At 39.8% G+C, this 23,191-nt stretch overlaps 1 protein-coding gene across 1 annotated transcript in view; it reads left to right on the top strand.

The window, feature by feature from the left end:
- Positions 1-9,528, top strand: part of LOC126474260 (homeobox protein EMX1-like) — a 342,331-nt gene extending 332,803 nt beyond the window's left edge. Inside the window, exon 3 of the mRNA XM_050101724.1 lies at positions 6,690-9,528. Coding sequence (XP_049957681.1) covers positions 6,690-7,016 — 327 coding nt within the window. The 3' untranslated portion in view covers positions 7,017-9,528. The remainder of the gene's footprint in view (positions 1-6,689) is intronic.
- The last annotated feature ends 13,663 nt before the right edge of the window (positions 9,529-23,191 follow it).

Below are 23,191 nucleotides of genomic sequence, written 5' to 3'. Positions count from 1 at the left end.
CTGTATCCGTCGTGATGTTCAGTTTTATTTGTGGCTAAGAGGTCAAGTGTGTCTTCGTAACCATTTACAATTTGAATGGCCTCGTGAACTAATTGTTCAAAATAATTTTAAAAAAGCATTTATAACAATTACGCAAGTTGTTTTTTAAGTTGTGCTTCTTGTTTCTCTTGTAGTGCAGATCATTACATTTACGGTTTTCCCTCCAAAACCTAGGATGCTTTCCCTGTAAATGCCAGAGCTAAACAATGTAGAACAACAACATACGTTACAAGCACAGCATTCTGTATTACTTCATTCCCTTATTTCTAACATTTTAAAATTGTACATCGACTTTAGATGACATGTCAATCATAGATGTTCTAATCTCTATTTGGTGAACGTATTTTCAGTCATGTTGTGAACATTGTCACGCTACACTTTATTAACTAATATTTCGCTGCAAGAGATATCGCATTTTAGAGAGTAAATTAATATGGAGTACGTCGTTCTTCTTTTCAAACGTTCACATACCCATTTCTTCTTTCCTTATTGTCTTTTGGGTATGCAGTTGTAGGCACAAATGCTGTGATCAAAAAGAAATGATTAGAGTACATTCGCATTCTCTTTACATCGTTCCTTTCTTCTTGCTCCCATGGCGATGGACTGTTTCTATCGCAATCAGTAGGCGTGAAAGGAAGCTAACGTACAGAGAGAGGTATCAATATTTATACTTCGCAGACGCAGACATAATCGTCGGTATTGCTTTCGTTTCCCAAAAGTTATAAATATTTCGATTTCGGAAAATAAGCTCTGTACTTGGCCAAGATGTCGAAGAAGAAGGTCCCTTACTTACTGCCACAGGTGGACACACCCCGTACTGAGCACATTAACCAGTTGTCACAATGTGTGTGCAAATCCTTTTAGATGAAAAAAAAAACGAATAACGTTTTTATCTACAGTTGTGCATGTTCCAATTGCTTACGTTTAGTATTCTTTACATTGTTTCTACGTAACTGTCACCTGTTTATACTATTTTGTAGTAAAATAATTTTGGACACCAGTGTATCAATTGCCGATTCCTTACCCGCGTATGCCGTGGAGCACGGCAGAGAGTTCGACGCGAGAGGTAATGCGAGTCGGCGGGGGCGGTGGCGTCGGCAGGTCCCGTTGGTCGCTAACAAGGCGCCATAACACAACTGCGCGCGCTTCGCGTCCAGTAATTGCGCCGCCATTAACTCGTTAGATAAATCCGCACCGCACTCTCTCCACATATCATTAGCGGCGCGCGGGCAATCCATAATACTCGGGCTGCGATAGCTGGCGCCCGAAGCGCTGTGGACTATCCCACCCGACGGTCGCCGCCCTCTCGGTCCCACTTCTCAAGGCAGTACAGCAGCAGCAATCTCTTTCATTTGTCTATTCGTTTTTTCGCCCTCGCGCGCTGCCATGTTTGACGGACACCCGCGCGCGAAACGGCCCTTCGTTTCTTCTTCTTCCTTTTTTTTTTTTTTTTCGTTTTCCTCCGGTGCATCCGCGCCGCGGGAGTAATGGGAGGAATAGGGGCGAGTGGTGTGCGCGGTATCGAGCAAAAATTTGTGTAATAATAGTGAGAGGAGTGTGGGCCTGGCGGAGACGGGAGTCCATTGTCGCGCGGCGCCATCATTCTGCTGCTTAATGGTTTGTAAACGCGCCGCCGCCCGGGGGGGCCCCACTTTTATGTAGTCAAATAAAAATTCAAAAGAACTTTCCTGCTGGGATGTCTCTCTGTCATTCTTTCCTCCCCGCTCTTTTTATTTATTTAGTTTTTTTCCCCCCTTTTCTTTCTCTGTTAACGTTGTATCTCGAAGCGGCCCGGTTCTTGCCGACGAACTTCAGCTTTTTGAGCCGCGACATGGAAGGAAATCTGCTATAAAAGCTGTCACGGGTGGCAAACTTTCGATTGAGGAATTGCGTGTCTCGTATTCTCGCTGCTACTTTTTTTATTCTATTGTGCTGCGTCGAGAGGAGGAGGATTCAGTTAATGTTCGGCGCCCGAGCATTTTTCGCTTGGCTGCGATACTCCCGATATTTAGGATCCCCTAATTCAATGCGCTAGCCTGATTTCCGTGTACACACGAAAACTTGTACGCTCGTCAGAAATAAACACGTTTAAACAGACACGGCTGAGAAAAGTTTCGGTGCCTAAGGCAGCGTTGTTCGACGTGACGGTGATACACGGATGTTGTGGTTTGGAGAAGAGAAAAATCTGGATTATTTTGAGAACTGGCGCAACATACGCATGGAATGAGGACGTAAAAATAATGCAGGTTCTTCGAAGACGTCTCTGGAAATCAGTTGAAGCCATAGGGAACTTTCGTTTTGGACATTTACCGCCTGTCGCCAGTGTCAATGTGCCCCAGAGACAAAATTACATTAAAAACTTGCTGCATTTATTTGGGAACTCTTAGACCAGACGCTGTGGCCGAGCGGTTCTAGGCGCTTCAGTCCGGAACCGCGATGCTGCTACGGTCGCAGGTTCGAAACCTGCCTCGGTCATGGATGTGTGTGATGTCCTTAGGTTACTCAGGTTTAAGGAGCTCTTAATCTAGGGGACTGATGACCTCAGATGTTAAGTCCCATAGTGTTTAGAGCCATTTGAACCATTTTTGGATTTATGTTTATATAATACTGTCCTTCAAGTGACTCCTATAGAAGTCGACTATTACAGTATTTTCTACTTTGCGGTTTATTCCTTACATATTGGGTTTTATTTTCTCCCTTTTTGAATAATGTGGAGTGCGTTTTAGAGCACCGTCTGCTACATCTGAGTATGTGCTACAATTGAGCACAAGATGATCAAAATATTTCTCCTGTGTGTGTGTATTGCAGAACTCCCTTTGTCGCTGGATTCATATTCTTGTAAGTGGAAGTATTTGTCGAGAGGAATTTGCAACACTGGCCGCCGGATTTGTACAGTGGCATAATGTTATTTACAAAATTTAACAGACTTTTTGTTCTTTAGATAAATACCTTTTTTACGGTACTCGGTTCGTGTTTTTCCAATAAATAGTTATGGTTCTTGTGTGATAACCGTTTCCATTTACTGCTCATACCTACAAATGTTCGCAAACGTGTATCGCAATCTCCACTTGAACTGAAGTGTTTTTTCCGGTACTACCTCCGATTTCCTTATTATAGGCATATATGTTTTACTTCGTACTGTGTATCGTGAACTACTCTAAATCGTAGAGCTGTTTTTACGCTACTCAGTTCGCTTACTTCGCGACAAATAGTTTTTCTTGTCAAACGCTTTTACGGTTTGCTGCTTAAATGTAGACTACATAGGTTATATTCAGAACTCGTATCGCATCCTCTACTCGAACTATACAGCTAAAGTTTATTTTCTAATAATAGACAAGATTTATTTGCGAACATAGTTCGTGATGCCCACTGCAATAGTAGGACTTGTTTTTACAATACTCGATCCGATTTCTTTCCAAAAAAGTTTCTCTCGTTTATGAGGGACGCTCAGAATGAAACGAAATGGAGGGTTTAAAATGAAAACAGCTGTAGGGATCTGATGCCACTGCCCCATAAAGAGCGCTGAGACCCCAGAGTCGGCGCTGGAGCCACGTGGGCGAAGTACCACGTGACGACAGAGCGAGTCTGTTTGCGCATCGGTTGTCCACTGCATTCAGTAGTGCTGAAAACAGAGAAATGGAGGCTTCAGGAGGAGAGCAAAGGGGTGTAGTGCGTTCCCTAACAGCGGAAGGAGTGCGAAGAACGGAACTTCATTGAAAAATGACACAAGTGTACAGAGAGCATTGCATGTCCTTTGCAATTCCGACGCGGTCTTCGATAATGAGATCCACCATCTACTGGACAATGGTATTGGGAACGTAGTGTGGCGTTCCAGATCATGTGTCATCGGCCAAAGATATCCGTCCTTCCTAGAATCGCTTGTGTTGCGCCTTGATCTCTGCAACGAACGAGCAATGCTTTTCGCACACATGGTTACCTGGGCCATTCTTCGACGAATTTACGTTCCCTGCACTCCTTCCACTGTAAGCAAACGCACAATACCTGTTTTCTCTTCTTTACAAGCCTTCATTTCTACGTTTGCTGCACTACTGAGTGTAGGAGACGATTGAAGAGTACACGTGTCCCCTCTGTCGACACGTGGGTGTGCGCGCCTATCTCCCACTAGCGGCGAGCTTCTGGCCTGGGCTCTCTTTACCGAGCACTTCTTTCTCCGTAGACAATGACATTACGAACCTTTCAGTGGTTTTCATTTCACAGCCTTCGGCCCGGTTTTTTCATGCTTGCCCCTTATACAGGGTCATTCGGCTGCCCCAGCCGATGTCGTTTTAGGCAGCCCACAACGCTGTACTTGGCCTTTCAAAACCACGCACGAGAATTTCATATTCTCTTGCTCGCTACGCGCACATTATTACTCCAACAGAAAAAAAATGAAAAAGAACTTTCCGCAGAAAATTTAATGTAGTGAAATTTTGTATTGCGGTAGGTTTTAGATGGAGTCCAAGGTTGTCGAGCTTTGCAAGACAAACGTATAAGACTGATCTCCAAACGCACGTCCACCGCCACACTCCTCCCTTACGAGTCAAGATTTCTGGTATGTTGTTGTTGTTGCACTCCCTCCTACCACTGTGCAAAAATTTCCGATTAAACGAACAGCTCCCGATATTCGACCTTTCTTGGTCTCCAATGTCTGGGATAGCAGCCATTGGCATAGTCGGCTATTTCGTTATCATTATTAATTTGAAAATTCCCATGAGAGTAAAGAAAATCAAACGACTTTTGTAAATGAAACTTCCTGGCAGATTAAAACTGTGTGCCGGACCGAGACTCGAACACGGGACCTTTGCCTTTCGCGGGCAAGTGCTCTACCAACTGAGCTACCCAAGCACGACTCACGCCCCGTCCTCACAGGTGTACTTCTGGCAATACCTCTTCTCCTACCTTCCAAACTCAGTTGGTAGAGCACTTGCCCGCGAAAGGCAAAGGTCCCGAGTTCGAGTCTCGGTCCGGCACACACTTTTAATCTGCCAGGAGATTTCATATCAGCGCACACTCCGCTGCAGAGTGAAAATCTCTTTCTGACTTTTGTAAATGTTACTCTAAAACTACAAAAAACCACAATAGTTTCTTAGTCAGAACGCTAGACGAATATAACGACGTAATCGTTTATTTTATCCTGTTTAAATCCCCAAAATTATTAGGTAAAATTTAGACAAACGTCAATTTCACAGTCTGTAAGTGCTCGACCAAACTGATGGAGTAACAAAAACAGTCAATGAAGACCAAAAAAATTGAATCTGTAAAATAATTCGTACAGTCATAAATTTTTTTTACAGCGGCAGAAGGGAGTGGCATGAAAAGATACTAGAAACACTCACCGATGGGCCATGAGTATGGAAGTAGAGGTGCGTTTGAAGGTCGTATCTGTACCGTTTTCTCGAACAAATTCGGAAACTATGGCAATCAACGAAAACGTATCTCAGTACAAAATCTGAATAGAATAAATTCCCCACAGGAAAGGTCCTGCTCATGTTTTTCTATAGGGCTAGCGAGAGAGAGAATACGAAAATCTGGCGCGTGGTTTTGAAGGCCAGATATAGAATTGCGGCTTGCTTATTACGACTACGGTAGGGGCAGCTCATTCACCCAGTATATGTTATTGATCATAGTATTTGTAATCCAAACCACTTTTCTTCCCGATGTAGTAACTCCTCGTAACCAAAACTGTGTTGTTTATGTTTGTTTCAAAATACCGCCTGTAGCAGGAAGTTACAGTAGCCATGTTGTTTACGTCATTTGCAGCGTCTTCACTACGTCACTGGTTAATGGGTGTAGGACGTCAAACGGGCCGACTTGGAGCAGGAGAGACACCACAGGACATTTTAAATTCCACTGTCTATACTTTTACAAATAAATTCATAAAACTTTGTCAGCATGACCAGGAAGGATTCAGGATTCACACTCGTAGCAGTAAAAGCTCAAAAACATAAGGAAATAAATTTTTTTATATGTGAAATTTCATAATTTTTACACTTACTATTGGTTTCATTTGTTGCTATAGGTACACTTTTCTTCATAAGTACGAGGGATTCTTCCACGAATTTTGCACTGCTTGTTAAACACAAACACCTTAATGCAAAACTCTAGAATTTTCTAAATCTATTAAAATCTGTGATAAAAGTTGAGATAAATAATTATAAAATTTGAATTTCTTCTAAACGTGAAGTTTAAAATGTAACAGCTCATTCATTTTTCCATAAATTAAATAAATTCTCGAGTTTCACACACCTGTAAATATGTTTTGTATGCTATGCAAAATTCATCAAAGAATCTCTCTTACTTATGAGGAAAAGTGTACCTATAGCAACAAATGCAGCCAATAGTAAGTAAAAAAATTATGAAATTTCACTTGTAAAAAAAATTATTTGGTTATGTTTTTGAACTTTCATTGCTATGAATGTGAATCTTGAATTCTTCCTGCTTATGCTGACAAAGTTGTAAGAATTTATTTGTGAAAGTATACATGGTGGAAATTAAAATGCCCTGTGGTGCCTCTCCTGCTCCAAGTCGATCCGTTTGACGTCCTGCCCCCCTTAAGGCCGACTGCTAGTACACATTCCTGAGTCTCTTGTAATAATCGTACGCTAGATGAGCGGCTGGTATTGAAACGTGGGCGTTTCCGGCTGTTGCAGGTGAAGGTGTGGTTCCAGAACCGGCGCACGAAGCACAAGCGAATGCAGCAGGAGGAGGAGGCGAAGGCGCAGCAGCAGGCGGCAGCCGCCTCCAACAAGAACTCGCACCACGTCAGCAAGTGGAAGCAGGAGACGCAGCCCGCGCCCGGCGCCCAGCGGCAGACGTCGACGCCGCCCCCGGCGTCCGCCCAGCCGCAGCAGGCTCAGCAACAGCAGCAGCAGCAGCCGCAGCAGCAGGACTCGCCGGAAGGTCCTCTGCAGCACCAGCAGCAGCAGGGCTACCACCATCACCACTCCGACAGCTGCAGTTCGGGCTCTGAGACCTGAGACCTGGCGGACAGGACCTCGCGGGTGGCAACACTAGCGGGCTGGTTCGTCATTGGCTGAGGCGCACTGCCTGCAGGAATCCCCGGGACGGCGCTTCACGTGCGGAGTGCACAGTGGTGACTTACAACTATTGGCAGATAACATTTGTGCGGTGGACTCGAAACAATTGCCAGACTCTTCTTCTTGAAATCAGCGGATCTCATTCGTTATGTGTCCAGTGCATTCGTGTCATAAGATAGTTCGAAATATACCAGCATCGCTGTAGTTTCAGAGCACTTTGCCCGTACCACCTTTATCAATTGACGAAATATTACTGTACTCATCTGACGCGTTACCAATTTTCTCAAATATACCACTGTAGCTGACTGCCAGGTGGTCTTACAAAATATTACCTTTCCTTTCATCTCATGTTCAGAATAACACAAACAATGACAGAAAATGTATTTTGGGGATGAGGAGGCAGATGCGATTCGTAAAGCCATACGTATACAGGAGAGAATTGATAACCTGACATTCAGGCTCTACAAACGATTTTCCTAGCTCCTCCAGTTCTCTGATCAAATTCTCTAACATTTCCGTCTAAAACGCTATGCTTTCTGTATATTTTTCTCTACGTGTCAGATGACGATAAAGACAAACCTGTCATCATCGTGGCACCTATATGATATGGTTTTGAGTCATGACGTTCTAAAGTGTTTCTTTGTAGAGTCAGAAACGTACGCTTACATTGGTCTGTCGGCCAATGGTCACTTGGCGATTATAATTCACCAGTGAAGTACGTTTTAAAATTTCGAATTGCACTTGTCCCAAAATCCTTGCGTTTTATTTGGCTTGTCGGAAGCTTTCAGAAACATTTCACACGGAAGACGCTGCGACATTTTTCATCATTTGTGTCTATTTTCATAACAAGCCTGCAATAATCCAGTTCGAAACTCCTGAGCATGCAAGACAACTCATTTTCTTCTTCGGAGATGACGAACTTTTTCTGTGTAAGGACGCAATTTATACTTTTCTTCTTTCCCTACGAAAAATTAAGCGAAATACCAATGGCACGGCAATTTTAGTAACTGACGAAACTTAACAACAGACAAAATTTAGCAACACGCAAAGCAACACGTTTATAACACACATTTAAAAAATTTTCTGGGTCTTAAATTACCATATGTAGGTAACTATGGAAACTGGAACTCTCATGGAATCTACATTGAGGAAACTGTTTAAAAAAAAAAAAAACATATCTAGGTTTCAGCAAGTTCACATTAGCCTCCGTTTTCCTCTCGACAGACATGTCTAATAATCTGTCTTCCAGTCTCCGTTCTGAAAAATAATCTAGGTGGTAGCTTCATTTAGTTGCTTACAGACTAGAACAGTCTCGACAACCAAATTACAAGAAAAAAGAGAGTAACCAATTTGAACGACAATCTGCCAAAGAACTGTACAAATTCAGTTGTGAGAAAACCTGTAAAACTATTGAAGCAATCATGTGTCATATATTCCGTTACTTTCTTGGCCTGCTTAATAATCAGGCTGCTCAAAACACTACGAATATATACTTTACGGGAAAATCTGCTGACGTCGTACTGTGGATTACTGTGCGATGTATGTGTTGCTAGTGAGTTTCTTCTGAGCGAAGGGACCTGAACTATTCACGAAGTACACGTACTTCTGTAGGCTTTTAACCTTCCAGCAGTTTATCTTACGAACAGTATTACTGAAATGAACTTTTCTCAGCTCGTTTTCTCGGTATTTGTGGTTTATTTCAGGACCACAGAACTTTTAACAAAAGAAAGTATTTATGAATCATGCGTGTACATAAACTGATATCAGTATAAATTTAAGAGTATTGTATAAATATATTTAATGTAGGTGGAAATTATATGTGTGTTTTGTCATGTTAGATATCACCGTGATCGTGTATAAATGTATCTCACGAAGACTCTTTCGTCTGTAAAAGGTTAACGTTTCTATTAATGGACAAAGATATTAACTACTGAAACTGAAACCTTGCAACTGTGTCATAATACAAAATATTTATTAGCCTTAATGCCAGCAACTGTCATCATTAAAAGCAAGTCACTTTTGGAAAAAGTGAATCAGTTATGGTAATAGAAAACTAGACGCTTGGGCAAGCACATCATAAAAAACAAGAAACCTACTTCATTGCTCACATAAAATTACTGGTAAACAGTGCTTAATCAAAATATGATCTGTATAAAGAAAATGGTGCCACTACACCGGACAAGGGAAATCTGTCAAAAACAGCTTCGGCTGTGGCGTAGCTTTATACATAAGTGAGTTACTGTGAACTGTAAACACTAATGTTTGCTCCTAGGCCAGGAAATATCGCCTGGACCTATAAATGGTACACCTCCTATGCATACGACATTGTGCGCCCACTTTTGTGTGTCTCCTGATAGAACAACCGCCGTTCTGGAGCGGTTGCAATGTGCCAAAAACATGTCGCATACTCTCTCTTCCAAGATTTGTAAAATAAAGTTGTAACTTCGGTTAAGATGTGTCATTTCTTTAAACATATTTAGAATATTTCCTACATCTCCCGTCCTAAAGTTTCAGAATTATCAGCTTGCAAAAGGCTGTCGAAAAGTGTGCCACCTGTCCTCGAAGGATCTACGTCCAGCACGCAAGAGTGTGTAACGAATAAGAAACACCATTTCACATCCAGCGGAGAAAAGAGTGACTTTGAACAAAAACACACACACACACACACACACACACACACACACACACAGTAAATTAGCTTACGGTTCCATTGGTATAAACTGTGAAGGAAGACATATGATGTCGATTAGATTTCTGCTTAGCATCTCATACTGACGCTGCACTGATGCTCAGAGATAAATCTGGTACTATCTGTGTTTTCTCATTGTAGTTATATTGCTGAGCATCCTCTGCTCATTATCTGTAGAGTAAAAGATGGTGTGAAGTGTAATCTCACAATATTTGCGTTGCTCTGTCGATTCGTTATTATATAGCATTGATATTTCGCCTCTGGTACAGCGAAAAAATCGATGATGCAGATTTGAGAAGAAAATAGGACTTATACCCTTTGTTATTTATCGTCAGTAACTGAGCACTAACTAACACTTTAGTGCTGAATGTAAAAAATTCAGCTTTTACTATTGTCAACAGGAAAGTACAATGTCAGTTACTTACTTTCTGGGGGCTAATAATGCGGCATAACTGCATGTTGATGTAAAGGTATGCCCACGCCAATGAACGTATTAATCTCTGTTGTCTTGAAGATAAAGAAGAGTGTGCCTTTATAGAAATTACAAGATGTACATCACCTGGTTATAACTATTTGACAGGCTTATATTACCGAAGCATACATTTTACAGAATGAAACAACTAAAGTGAATTAGAGTTCCTTGTACATTCATTAAAAACTTGTTCACAAGTGTGATGTAATGAACGAATCGGAGAAATAAGCTTTATACTTCATTATAAAATAACGCTGTGTAACTACAGTATAAATATAACAGATTCATGATCTTTCGAAGAAAAGGTAAATGCAAATATTGCAATTGCAATTTCCGTGCATTGCCTCTGAGCTACCTACCGGTTTTCAAGAAAGAATATGACCTGCTGTTAATGTCAGAAGTGATTTAAAATACGACACTCGAACACAATGCGTAAAGTTAGAATTGACTCCAGAGTGTATTGCAGTTTGTTACTCCTTAGAAATGTAGAGATATACACTGGAGTGTACGTAAACTATTAAAAATATCTATAACTTATTGCAATTAACGACCGAAGAGATGTCACAGTGCTTCGAAAAGACTACTATTCGCAGCAGCAGAAAAATGATCCTGTTAAATGAGCGAATAGCAAGTCTAAATTCTTTTTGACCTCTGCAGTAGGCAAGACTGCTGCTCTGTCACCATGAGTTGAACTTAATCGTTCAGAAATAAATTTCAAGTGGTTCAAATGGCTCTGAGCACTATGGGACGTAACTGCTGAGGTCATCAGTCCCCTAGAAGGTAGAACTACTTAAACCCAACTAACCTAAGGACATCACACACATCCATACCCGAGGCAGGATTCAACCTGCGACCCTAGCGGTCGCGCGGTTCCAGACTGTAGCGCGTAGAACCGCTCGGCCATTTCGGCCGGCAAATCATTTTCAAACACATAGTAAAAGTTCCGTAATCCTTTTTCCGTAAAGATTAGATTTCCAGGAGACGTCTCGAATGTAGGACTTGCAGTTCCAAACTTTAAATAAAATTTTCGAATAGTAGCGTAATATAAATGTCAGCGAGCCTCGTGAGTTTACATTTGAAACACAGCCGAAGCCTGAAATATAACAATATCTACACAATTACGTAGTACGTACATGATTTTATCGTTATTTAGCACGACATATTGTCAACATCTGCAGTAATAATTGAACAGACAATAGGGTACGATGCAACTGTAAGTGATTGCCGACTGAAGCGGAAACTCAACTAGTTGTCAGCATTGTACAACTGAAACGTCCCCTTTCGAACAATTATACATAACTGTGCTTAAACTGACACACAATATTTTTTAGCGCAACGCAATCTGACTTTCAATAATCCCTACAAAAGAATGGCCCTGACTAACATTAACCTATACCTTTCACAAATCACTTACCTCACAAAAATCTTCGTTACTCGGACTACTGCAATACAGCGAGCGCCACTACTGCCAGCTAAATAAAAGATTCCAACTACGGAAGGCACTAACTACTGATAGGCATAGTTAGCAAATGAAAGATTTTGATAGAGAACAAATGATGTATTTACCTTAATAGTCATAATATATATAGCAGTTCATGACATCCAGTCTTACAAATTTCAAAACTCCGCCATCTCTCTCCCCACATCCACCACTGCTGGCGGCTCACCTCCAACTGCGCAACGCTACGCGCTGTTCACATCCAGCTGCCCAACACTACAATGGCAGACAACAATGCAAACTAGCCACAGACTGCACACAGCACAGCCAGTGATTTTCATACAGAGCGCTACGTAACATTGCCAATAAGAAAACATAAACAGCCTACTTACACAACATGTTCTCTGCATATCATTATCCTAATCACGTGGAAAATGTTTCAAAAGTTTGCAGTTGTCAGACACACGTTAGCTGATCATTTACAACGTTAAGGATTTTGTATTTCATAATTAAAACGGTTAAAGCGATCTAGAGTTCGCAGCAGGCCGAAAAAAATTTAGCTCAGCAACAAGAAAGAAGATTTCTGTATCTGAAAATGTAAGTATTTCGAAAGAGCGGAAAGAAAAGTAAGAAAGCGTTCTTATGTGTGTTATAGCTTTGCCGCTTGAGAAAGGTTTGCGTCCGATAAAAGTCGCGTGAGGAACCCTGTAAGTGTTCTTACAAGGGGAGGTGACGACTTTGGGATTACAGATTTACTTCAAACTTTCTACACCTTTAATAAGCCATTAAAACAACATAATATGAAAGTAGTAAGGTACACAACTCTGGCAATTCCGAGAAAATTGCAAGAGAAGTTTTACACGTCTATTATGTAAATTATATATCTGCGCAAAGGAGTCGGCCGCATAAACTAATTGTGGTCATGTGGTTGGCGTTCGTGCATGGCAGGAGTGTCGGCAACGAGGCGAGAGTTCGTATCCCAAGAAAACTTAATTTTTAATGTATATTTTTTTCATCACTGGTATCATCATTTAATTTATATGATATTTGAAAGGAAATACAATGAAAAAACCACACAAGCATTTTCATGAAGTTGTAGTGAATTTCATATTTTATTTGACTACTTACTATTTGAAATTAAATTTTCAAGGACGAAGGACAGGCTTGGAAACACCAAGTCAAACCTCAATAAATAACACTGGCCAACAATGAAAATCTTTTTGTCTCAAAAATAGTTAATTCTCGTGTATTTTCATCTGCTGAATTAAAAAATCATCATAAAAATGACAGATTAGCTCTTGCTTTAGAAATAAAGTGACATTTCATTTTTATAGTCAACGTTTTCAGTTTGGGGGAAAGTTTGTTTTCAGAGTTGGCACATCTGTCCAACAACAAAACACAAATGCTCTTAAGCTGCTTGTAAGTGATCAACATAGATACTGTTGCTGCAACTCTGAATTTCATTTAGTTTCTGCTGTAATTGAAGGAGAATTTCTGGTCTGAGAGTGCTTTTGTAGTGTAACGTTTGTCAAAATGTCACGAAAATGTATAAATAAGGTGAATAACTTTTGTTACATTTGTAGTGAAATAACATTTTCATCACAGAAATGCAATCTGATGCCTCATGTGAAGACTGCCTAACAGCATTATTTCGGTATGAAAGTAGATGACCAGGTTAAGCCTTGGGCTTCACATATATTTTGTTATATGCATGAACCAAGAAGATGGGCCTTTAAGTACATAAGAGAGAAATTTCCAAAATTAAGTGATGCCGAAGTTAAGGAGGTATTTTTGTCGGGCCATAAATTCGAGAACTTGTAAAGGTTCCTGCCTTTGACTAAATTTTAGAGAGGAAAGAAAAAGAAGTTTGGGAAGCCTTCAGGGGAGTTGTAACTGGATTATTAGGCACGAAAAGAGGCGATAACTATACTCAGTTGGTGACAGTGCTCCTGCAAAAATATCATAACCTTGGATGCAACACATCCCTTAAAATCCATTTTCTCCACTCCCACCTAGAAATTTTCCCTCCTAGTTATGTAGCTGTCAGTAATGAACATGGAGAAAGATTCCATCAGGACATTTCTATTATGGAACAAAGATATCAGGGCTATTGGAATGAAGCGGTGCTTGTGGATTACTGTTGCCCTTAGTGTAGGGATGCTCTGGAATTCCATTACAAGCGGCAAGATAAAAGACGACGAATTCATGCAGCCACCACATGATTCTCTTCAGACCCAACTTTCTGCGAAATATTCTTCCAGCAATTTAGAACTTATAAAATGTAACTAAGAAATTCAAGTACACTTTCAGTGTTGTTAGCATATGTAATTAAAATGTATCTTTTTCTCTTAATCAGTTAATATGAAATACTTCCACCTAGTGTGTACCACAGAAACTAGAGCCAAGAAAACTTTTTCCTAGTCATATTCTTTTTTCTCAACCCAAAATTAGTGGGAATTGACACATGAAGTGCAAGAAACATTAAAAATTGTTTTTTTTGTTGGCCAGTGTAATGATGCGAATGATGTTATTCACAATCAGTAATATAGTAAGTCACAGTGTGCCAGGCCAAAAGAGTAATGTAGAATTACTTGTCGGATGTGCTCTGTACTTCACAGGTTGCAAGGTGTTATTTATCGTACAAACATGGAAAATATAAATTGAAACTTCATGCAAATATACAGGTTTTTTTTCCATTGTACTACCTCTCAAACGTAATACAAATTAAATAAAGATAACAGTGAAGGAAATATATATTTAAAAAAAAAGCGTTTTATGGATTCGAATTGTCGCCTTCTCGCTGACATTCTTGACATGCGCAAACGCTAACCACATGACCACAATGAATTCTTCCAGTCGGCACCTTTGCACACATACATAATGTACATAACAGACACGTAAAAGTTCTCTTCCGATTTTATCGGAATTGTCAGACTGTTGCGCCTTACTACTTGCGCATTGCGTTGTTTTAATGGCGTACTAAACTTATACAAAGCTTGAAGCAAATGCGTGATCCCAGCCCCGTGGCCTCCCCTTGTTAGTGACTGAGCTTCAGAAACTCTTATTTCTATCTGCTAAGCAACAACACTATTATTAGGAATATCACAGTTAACATTTAATACTTACTTTCGCATTCAGTAGCCTGCCAGTTTGTGGCATTAACAGCAAATGTAGACAGCACAGACAGGTCGTTAATCATTTGACTGGAATATTGTTTTTAGCAGACTGTGATTAATTAGTTAGATAGCTAGATACATTGTGAGAAGATCCTCAAGGATGTAGGTCATAAAAACAAAATACGTAATACCTTTTTGCGAAAGAATATGTATGGTAGTGTTTCTTCCAAAGATCCTAAGTAAAATGGTTCTCAAGAACGTGCAACACGTCAAGAAACTGAATCATACTTTCATTCTAAAATTACTAACAAATCTGTCACTAACATTTAAATGTTAGTTCACTGAAGACATAAAACAGATCTTAGGTTATTGTAGTTAAGCATTATCGAACAAAAAACAGTTTACAACTATTACTTCATACAGACCACATTAACACACACAAAACGTACAAAAATCTCATTTCATGTAACACTCATTTTATTTGATACTGCTTATTATATATACATCTACTGGTTTTACTATAAATTCGTCGATGGAGAGGAGGAAGCTGGTCACCAATAACTCCTTAAAGGCTTCTCTTGAACTGCACATTATTATTAGTCAATCTTTTTTTCACAGCTGCAAAGTATTGAAACTGTGTGTCTTGCAAAATGGACAACTTCGTGGATCAAAGTAAGTGACTTTAAACCTTTATATGTAGGTCATCTGAACGGAGTGGACAGTGTCTTGAAAGGAGGATATAAGATGAACATCAACAAAAGCAAAATGAGGATAATGGAATGTAGTCGAATTAAATCGGGTGATGCTGCGGGAGTTAGATTAGGAAATGAGTCACTTAAAGTAGTAAATGAGTTCTGCTATTTGGGGAGCAAAATAACTCACGAGGGTCGAAGTAGAGAGTAAATGTAGACTGGCAATGGCAAGGAAAGCGCTTCTGAAGAAGAGAAATTTGTTAACATCGAGTATAGATTTAAGTGTCAGGAAGTTGTTTCTGAAAGTATTCGTATGGAGTGTAGCCATGTATGAAAGTGAAACGTGGACGATAAATAGTTTAGACAAGAAGAGAATAGAACCTTTCGAAATGTGGTGCTACAGAAGAATGCCGAAGATGAGATGAGTGGATCACATAACTAATGAGGAGGTATTGAACAGAATTGGGGAGAAGAGAAATTCGTGGCACAACTTGACTAGAAGAAGGGATCGGTTGGTAGGACATATTCTCAGGCCTCAAGGGATCACTAATTTAGTATCGGAGGGCAGCGTGGAGGGTAAAAATCGTAGAGGGAGACCAAGAGATGAATACACTAAACAGATTCAGAAGGATGTAGGGCGCAGTAGGTACTGGGAGATGAAGAAGCTTGCAGAGGATAGAGTAGCATGGAGAGCCGCATCAAACCAGTCTCTGGACTGAAGACCACAACAACATTCTTATTTCTAGTACTGATTCTGTGAACTGAAGTCTTACTTTTAAATATATGTTATTTGTAAATGAGAGGCTGTTCGAAAGTGTTAATTTTTTTATTTAGCCAGTTATCACTGAAATCGTTGTTCATCTGTAATGTGTACTCACTGATGACAGTAGTCATATATAGTCTATGATGACATTGTGAACCGAAAATAAAATAACGTAATAAATTAACACTGAAGAACAGTCACAATTTCATGCTTATCATTGATAAATGCGAAGTTGCTCAACCAAGAAGCGACGGAAGATTCAGTTAACAATATATTTATGTATGGTATGTTTCATTAAGGAAAAAATTGATTGTTATATTCCACCTCTGTCTCTTTCAAAGAGTGATGATACTTCGTGGTGCACGGTGTAGGTGTTCTTTTCGATTGCTGACAAGTGCCATTCATCAAAGCATACAAAACGTATAAACGGTATAAGCACTCTAGACTCAGTTTTTTTCAGGTTTGTTTCTTCGAGTGTGATACTTCAAGACACTAGATATGAAAGTAGTAATAAAACTAATTTTGTAGATTTGCTAAATCACGCCAGTGTGTATATACAATTACTATCCACGAATTTTAGTTTGCACAGTACAAGGTTTTAACTACAGTAGAACGAACGCGGAATGATATCGGTTACTATAAATTGTGTAAAGTGCAGATTATCATGTATGGCGAAGACTAGATTTACTCACTGCTCACTCGTAACAGTCTAAAAGTGCAAATGATTCGAGTTATTTGAGACATCAGAACAGCATCATGCCTTTATAAATGTTTACTTCAAGACATCGTTTATGCTCTTGTGGAGCACGTCAAGAGGGAGGTGACTAGGTTCAATAGAGCATACATTGTAACTCTGAGAACTTGTGCTTTTCTCATCGTCAGACTTAACTTTCCAGATGACCATACCATCTTCTTTCTTACAACAGCTTCCATTGAAAAATCAGAGTTTACTTTTACAACATTGTTATGGTGCAAGAGGTTATTCAGAAATGCTTCCATTTTCTCAGTGAAATTCTCTCTCGAATGAAAAACATTCGGCAATCGAAAGCAGACAGTTCAGAAGCACCTTTCAAAAACCTTTCAGTAGATCTTAGATTGCAAATCATCTATCTGTTTTCTCCAAATTGACATCACAATCCAAAACTGAGTTGCCACTCGGACCTATTTGGCCAGCAGATGGCAGCACAGAAAGAAGTATTGTAATTATCCAGTTACTTATCGCCATTACATTCGTTTTTTTTATTAGTACTGGGCAGTAAATACTGCTTCCGGAAGTCAATTACTCCTCTTCGATTGTCATTTTGGATCTAGGCACGACTTTTCCACACTGACAATACGTTGGAAACAAGAGTTTAAATGAAACCATAGACACCTTTGAACATTGGTAAACTATTACTAGACGTTATACCTGTGTTCATGGGCGTCCACAGAATTTTTTAAATTTTTTTTATTCATTTATTTATTTATTTATTTTTTGGGTGGGGAGTGGGTGACAGAGGCGGGCTCTGTTTGGAAATTGTCGTTCCTTATATAAGTGAGGGTTGAGCTTGCAGACATGTCAGACCGTAAGAACAAAATTTTATAGGTGACTCTTAAAAACTTGGTACACCGTAGAGAATTTAATGGGTATTCACTCAATACACGAATAATTTCCTAGGGAAGGAGTGGGGGGTGCGATGGAAGCGCCTCTGGGGGAGGGAGAAGGGGGCACGTGCCCTCTTTGCCCCTCATACAAATTACAAGGTTCATAGATTCTTACTACTATTACTTTTACATTTGAAATGCCGTGTGGCTAGGGCCGCTCGCCGGGTAGACCGTTCGCGTGGTGCAAGTCTTTCGAGTTGACGCCACGTCGGCGACTTGCGTGTCGATGGGGATGAAATGATGATGATAAGGAGGAATACAGCTCCCAGTCCCTGAACGGAGAAAATCTCCGACCCAGTCGGGAATCGAAGCCGGGCCGTTAGGTATGACATTCCGTCGCGCTGACCACTCAGCTATCAGGGGCGGACACTTTTACATTGCTGTTATACTTATGTGATAAAGAATCGTCATTGAAAGAAATCAGTCGGATTCCTAGGCTTTTATGTCATGCGAAATTTTGGACAAAAATTTGCATGCATGTGGCGACAGTGAAACATGGAAAATTACGGAACGTTTCGGCTGTTGTTGAAAACGATGTTTACCTGGAAGAGAAATTTTAATCGTGTTCGGTGCTGCAGCTTCCTTTTTGCTGTAACTTTTTCATAGATCTGGAGATATTTTCCCTCTGTGTCGCGGTTTACAACGTAAGTGTGGTTATATAAAAACTGCTGAATGAAGTTGAAATTACGGACTGGAGAACTCGAGGGAGTTTTCGTACGTTTGGAATTTTGTCAAATTATGTTATTGTAGACCTTACGGTAGGTTAATCTACCACAAAAGAAGTTTTCGAACACCATCAATGATTACTGATAAATGTCGCACGTTCTGAATAAAGAAAATCATGCTGTAGAATTTGTGTTTTATTAATAGAGATCGGAAGTTTAACAAATTTCTTTCTATATCGCATTCAATTTTGATTGCACAAGTAAAGTTTTGCCTTGACGCAGGAAAACCTTTTGGAGATATCCTTCTATGTGACGTTGTTCAACAGCACATAATTATGTAACTATAAACCTATAAACGAACCATACATAATAAACTTGCTGTGAGATTTGTAGTATCTGTAACAGCAACGAAAATACGATATTAGTTAGGAATGTAGATGTAGAATATCACAGTCGCCGTGCCTACTGGTTACCGGTTATTGCCAACTGGTAACTGACAACATGTCCTTTCTGTTTGTACTCCCAGCAGTATCATTACCGCTAACAACTGCAAAGACAAAAACAAACAAAAAATAGGGACTCTTATTTCTCTCCTTTCCAATTACTCGAGGTAGGAAATGGGTAACTTCCATGTCACGTAATTTTCGCAAAAATTTCGTAACAAATCGTTGACAGTACAAAAAAGTTTTTAACTCAATAATCCTATTTGGTCTCTACGTTGCTGGTTTGTATTTCCTTACTTGTTATAAATACACTTATACACGGTGATTCAAAAAGAATGAACAGTTATGAGTTGTTCATTACAGATAAACTGTGAAAGAAAGGAACACATAGCTCATGTCACTGGATAAAGGAAGGTTCAAAGTTTTATGTTCGCATAGACACTATACCATATACTCAACATTAGCACCATGCTTTGCTCGATAAAGATCGAAACGGTAGTCCACTTCATTCTGCACGCGAATCAACAGGTTCCTCTTTATTGAATCGACAGCTTTGAACAATTCGATTTAAAGCTCTTGAAGAGTAGCTGACATAGGTGGGAAAAAGACTTTGTCTTTTACGTACCCCCTTAGAAAAAATCCCAAGTTGTGAGGTCTGGTGACCTGGGAGGCCAAAAGCAATGAACAAGATCTTGTTGGACGCCTCTTCCAATCCAGCGTTGTGGGATGGTGTCGTGCATCTGAAGGCGAAAGTAAGGCGGAGAGCCGTCATGCATAAAAATGAAATCATTGAAACCTTCGTGAAGTTGAGGAAACGACCAGTTCTGCAGTATATCCAGATGTGACACTCCTACTACAGTTTCCTCCACAAAAAGAAAGCTCCACAAATTTTGTGAACGGAAACTGCACAAACTCGTTTAATACCACTGACAAGGGGAGGCCACGACGTTTGGAACGCGGATTTACTGCAAACTTCGTACACTCGTAGTAATCCAAGAGGACAACAATATGTGTAAGCAGTAGCGCGTACTTCTCAAGCGTTACTGAGAAAATCGCAAGATAATTTCGGTCGTCAAATATATATCGGTGCTTGGCCATTTTAACCATGAAGCGGCTGCAGCCGAGTGGTGCCGGCACGGTAGCTCAGCGTGTTCGGTCAGAGCGTTAGCTTCCCTTTATAATAAAAAAACTGAACGAACGGATGAACGAACAAACTGAACGGGTGCAACATAGCTAACAATCAAACATTAGTCGGTACGGTAGCTCAGCGTGTTCGGTCAGAGGGTTAGCTGCCCTCTGTAATTAAAAAAAACTGAGTTAATGGATCAACAAGGAACTGAAACCGGTGTCTTTTGTCGTCCGCCCGCAGCAGATAAAAAAAAGGTAGTCTACAAATGCAGCGAACAATATAGAAGAATTTTTTTTTATTTATTTGAAGTGGTTGGCGTTCAAGTCGCTGGATCGCTGAATCGAGTTCCGTTCGTCAGTTTTTTTTATTTTCAACACAGTCATTTTCTTTACTATTTATATTACAATTGATATAATGGAAATAATACGTGTAATCGGATGAACTTTTATTAAATTTACAATGATCTTTGGCAGTCTACTAATTTTTATTATCACAAATAATATAATATTCATAACTATCGACTAGTAAACGACCAAACGTATAAAGTGATACTGAAAATGTATGCTTGTCCGTGTCTTCAAAACTGTTCGTATTTAATCGAAAGAGAATGAGGAACTGCTTCTCGGAAGAAGCTATTAACCAATTATCAGCGCCGATTTTTAAGGAAATACTGCGTTATGCATGATTTGCTTCCTAACTATCGTCTGGAAGAGAGAGGTTTTTGAAAATGTTAACGAGGTTTGTTTTTCCACGGAAAACGCCAAAAGACCTTGCGTATGCAGAAACATAGCATTTATTCAATGCAGCTGGTGCTGTTTAACTTTATGTTTTCAATGATACGAAAAATACCATCCTGCTACTTGTACTCGTAATGTCGAAAACGACAATTATTTGTACATCTTTCGAAAGCCGTCTGTGCCGGTCAAAACTTGGAGGTAACAAGTCGTTTCGGGCTCCTTCCAGGTATAAGGGATCTCTCAATTCACGGACAAGCATACATTTTCACTATCACTTTATGCGTTTGGTCGTTTACTAGTCGATAGTTATGAATATTACATCATTTGTGATGATAAAAATTAGTAGACTGCCAAGTAACAGTGTGAAATTAATAAAAGTTCATCCGATCACACGTATTTTTCCCATTATATCAATTGCAATATAAATAATAAAGAAAATGAGTGTGTTGAAAATAAAAAAAAAAACTGACGAACGGAACTCGGTCCAGCGATCCACCGGATTGAACACCAAACACTTAAAAAAAATTTTTTTTGGTTCTCTATTGTTCGTTGATTTTGTTCAGGGCGGACGTCCAATGACACCCATTCAGTTTGTTCGATGATCCGTTCGGTCAGTTTTTTATTATAAAGGGTAGCAAACGCTCTGACCGAACACGCTTTTTTAAAACCTCATTTTGTTCTATATTGTTCTTTGAATTTGTTCGTGGCGGACGTCCGATGACACTCGTTCAAGTTGTTCGTTGGTCCGTTTACTCAGTTTTTTATTACAGAGGGTAGCTAAACCCTCTGACCGAACACGCTGAGCTACCGTGCAGGCGAAATGGTTAAAATGGCCAAGCACAGATATATATTCGACGACCGAAATCATCTTGCGATTTTCTCAATAACGCTTGAGAAGTACGCGCTACTGCTTACACATTTTGTTGTCCTCATGGAGTTGGAGTACTACGAGTGTACGAAGTTTACAGTAAATCCGCGTTCCAAACGTCGTGGCCTCCCCTTGTGAGTCTATATCATGTTTGACGACGACGCGAGGATTTGGTAATCACCTATTCTTACATTATGATGGTTTACTTTGTGCGATTCGTCCGAAAAGATGACTTGTTCGGAAAATAGTGTGCTGCGCCATATCCTGGAAAATGGAATGCAAAATTCGTACCTTCTGTTACGGTCGCTGGGACGCAGTTGCTGTAGTAACTGTAACTTGTAAGGTTTCATATGCCACATCATTGTTTGAGGAAGTTGAAGTTTCTGGCCTGTCCGTCTTGTGAACTTGCGAGGGCTCCGTGTGAACGCATCTCGGATACGCTCGTCATTTTCATCAGATGTGCGTGGCCGACGATTGCTCCTCCCTTTGCAAATGCGACCGAAGTCCAAGAATTTTATATTCCAGTAATAAATATGCTTGTGCAGAAGCGGCTCCTTGCTGAATCGACGGCGTAATGCACGTTGCACTTGTACAACGGATTGACTTCGCGCAAATTCCGACACAGAAATGATTTCTTTTGTGTGTGTGTGTGTGTGTGTGTGTGTGTGTAGTCGCCATGTTGCTACAAACCAATCCATTGACATATGGGATGTGTTTCGATTGTTGCGGTAATGGACTCTCGAGTCCGGTATGACCAGTGAGTAAGTAAGTAAGTAAGTAAGTGAGATATGTAATAAACAATTGAAATCAGTTCTTTCTTTTTGAGTCACCTGTTATGTAATGGAGGCACAAACATACATTTGCCACTAAATGGTAAAGAATAGCCTGTTTAAGGGGTGTATCGGTTGCTCAGCTGGAATTATTATTTCTTTCCTGTCACTTTATCACAATTTTCCAAATAAACAAAGTATAAATGGTAATACGCAATTTTCACATCTTTGGACCTTTTTTTTCTTAAGAATACTAAGAATTTATTACACTATGCTTCGAATAATAGATGTAGACTTTTGCGTTTTCATGTATATGAACAAGTCAAAAATTACAAGTCAGCACGTGATTAGCCGTACCAGGTTTACAACTAGCATGCATCTTCTACAACTAAAATATCAGACAAATATCTCTGCGTTATTATTTGAACTGGATCGAAATTGTAACAAATTACGCACTTTCTTTACTTAGATTGCTCAAACTTTCCTGCAGTTTAAACGGCAGCATTTCAGAAACTTGACTACTACAGCGTACAGTTACTTTATTTTTTTGTTATTATTGGTGTTTGAGTCATTATACAATGCCACAAACCTCACCAAGAAAAGAATGTTTTTTAAATTTTTAAGTGCTTCAACAGAGAAGTTAGCTCAAAAATATTTTGAAAAGTAAATTAAATAAGCATATAAAAATA

The sequence above is a fragment of the Schistocerca serialis genome, chromosome 4 (assembly GCF_023864345.2).
Source record: "Schistocerca serialis cubense isolate TAMUIC-IGC-003099 chromosome 4, iqSchSeri2.2, whole genome shotgun sequence".
NCBI classification, from domain to species: domain Eukaryota; kingdom Metazoa; phylum Arthropoda; class Insecta; order Orthoptera; family Acrididae; genus Schistocerca; species Schistocerca serialis.
This window is presented reverse-complemented; position numbering and strand designations above follow the sequence as displayed.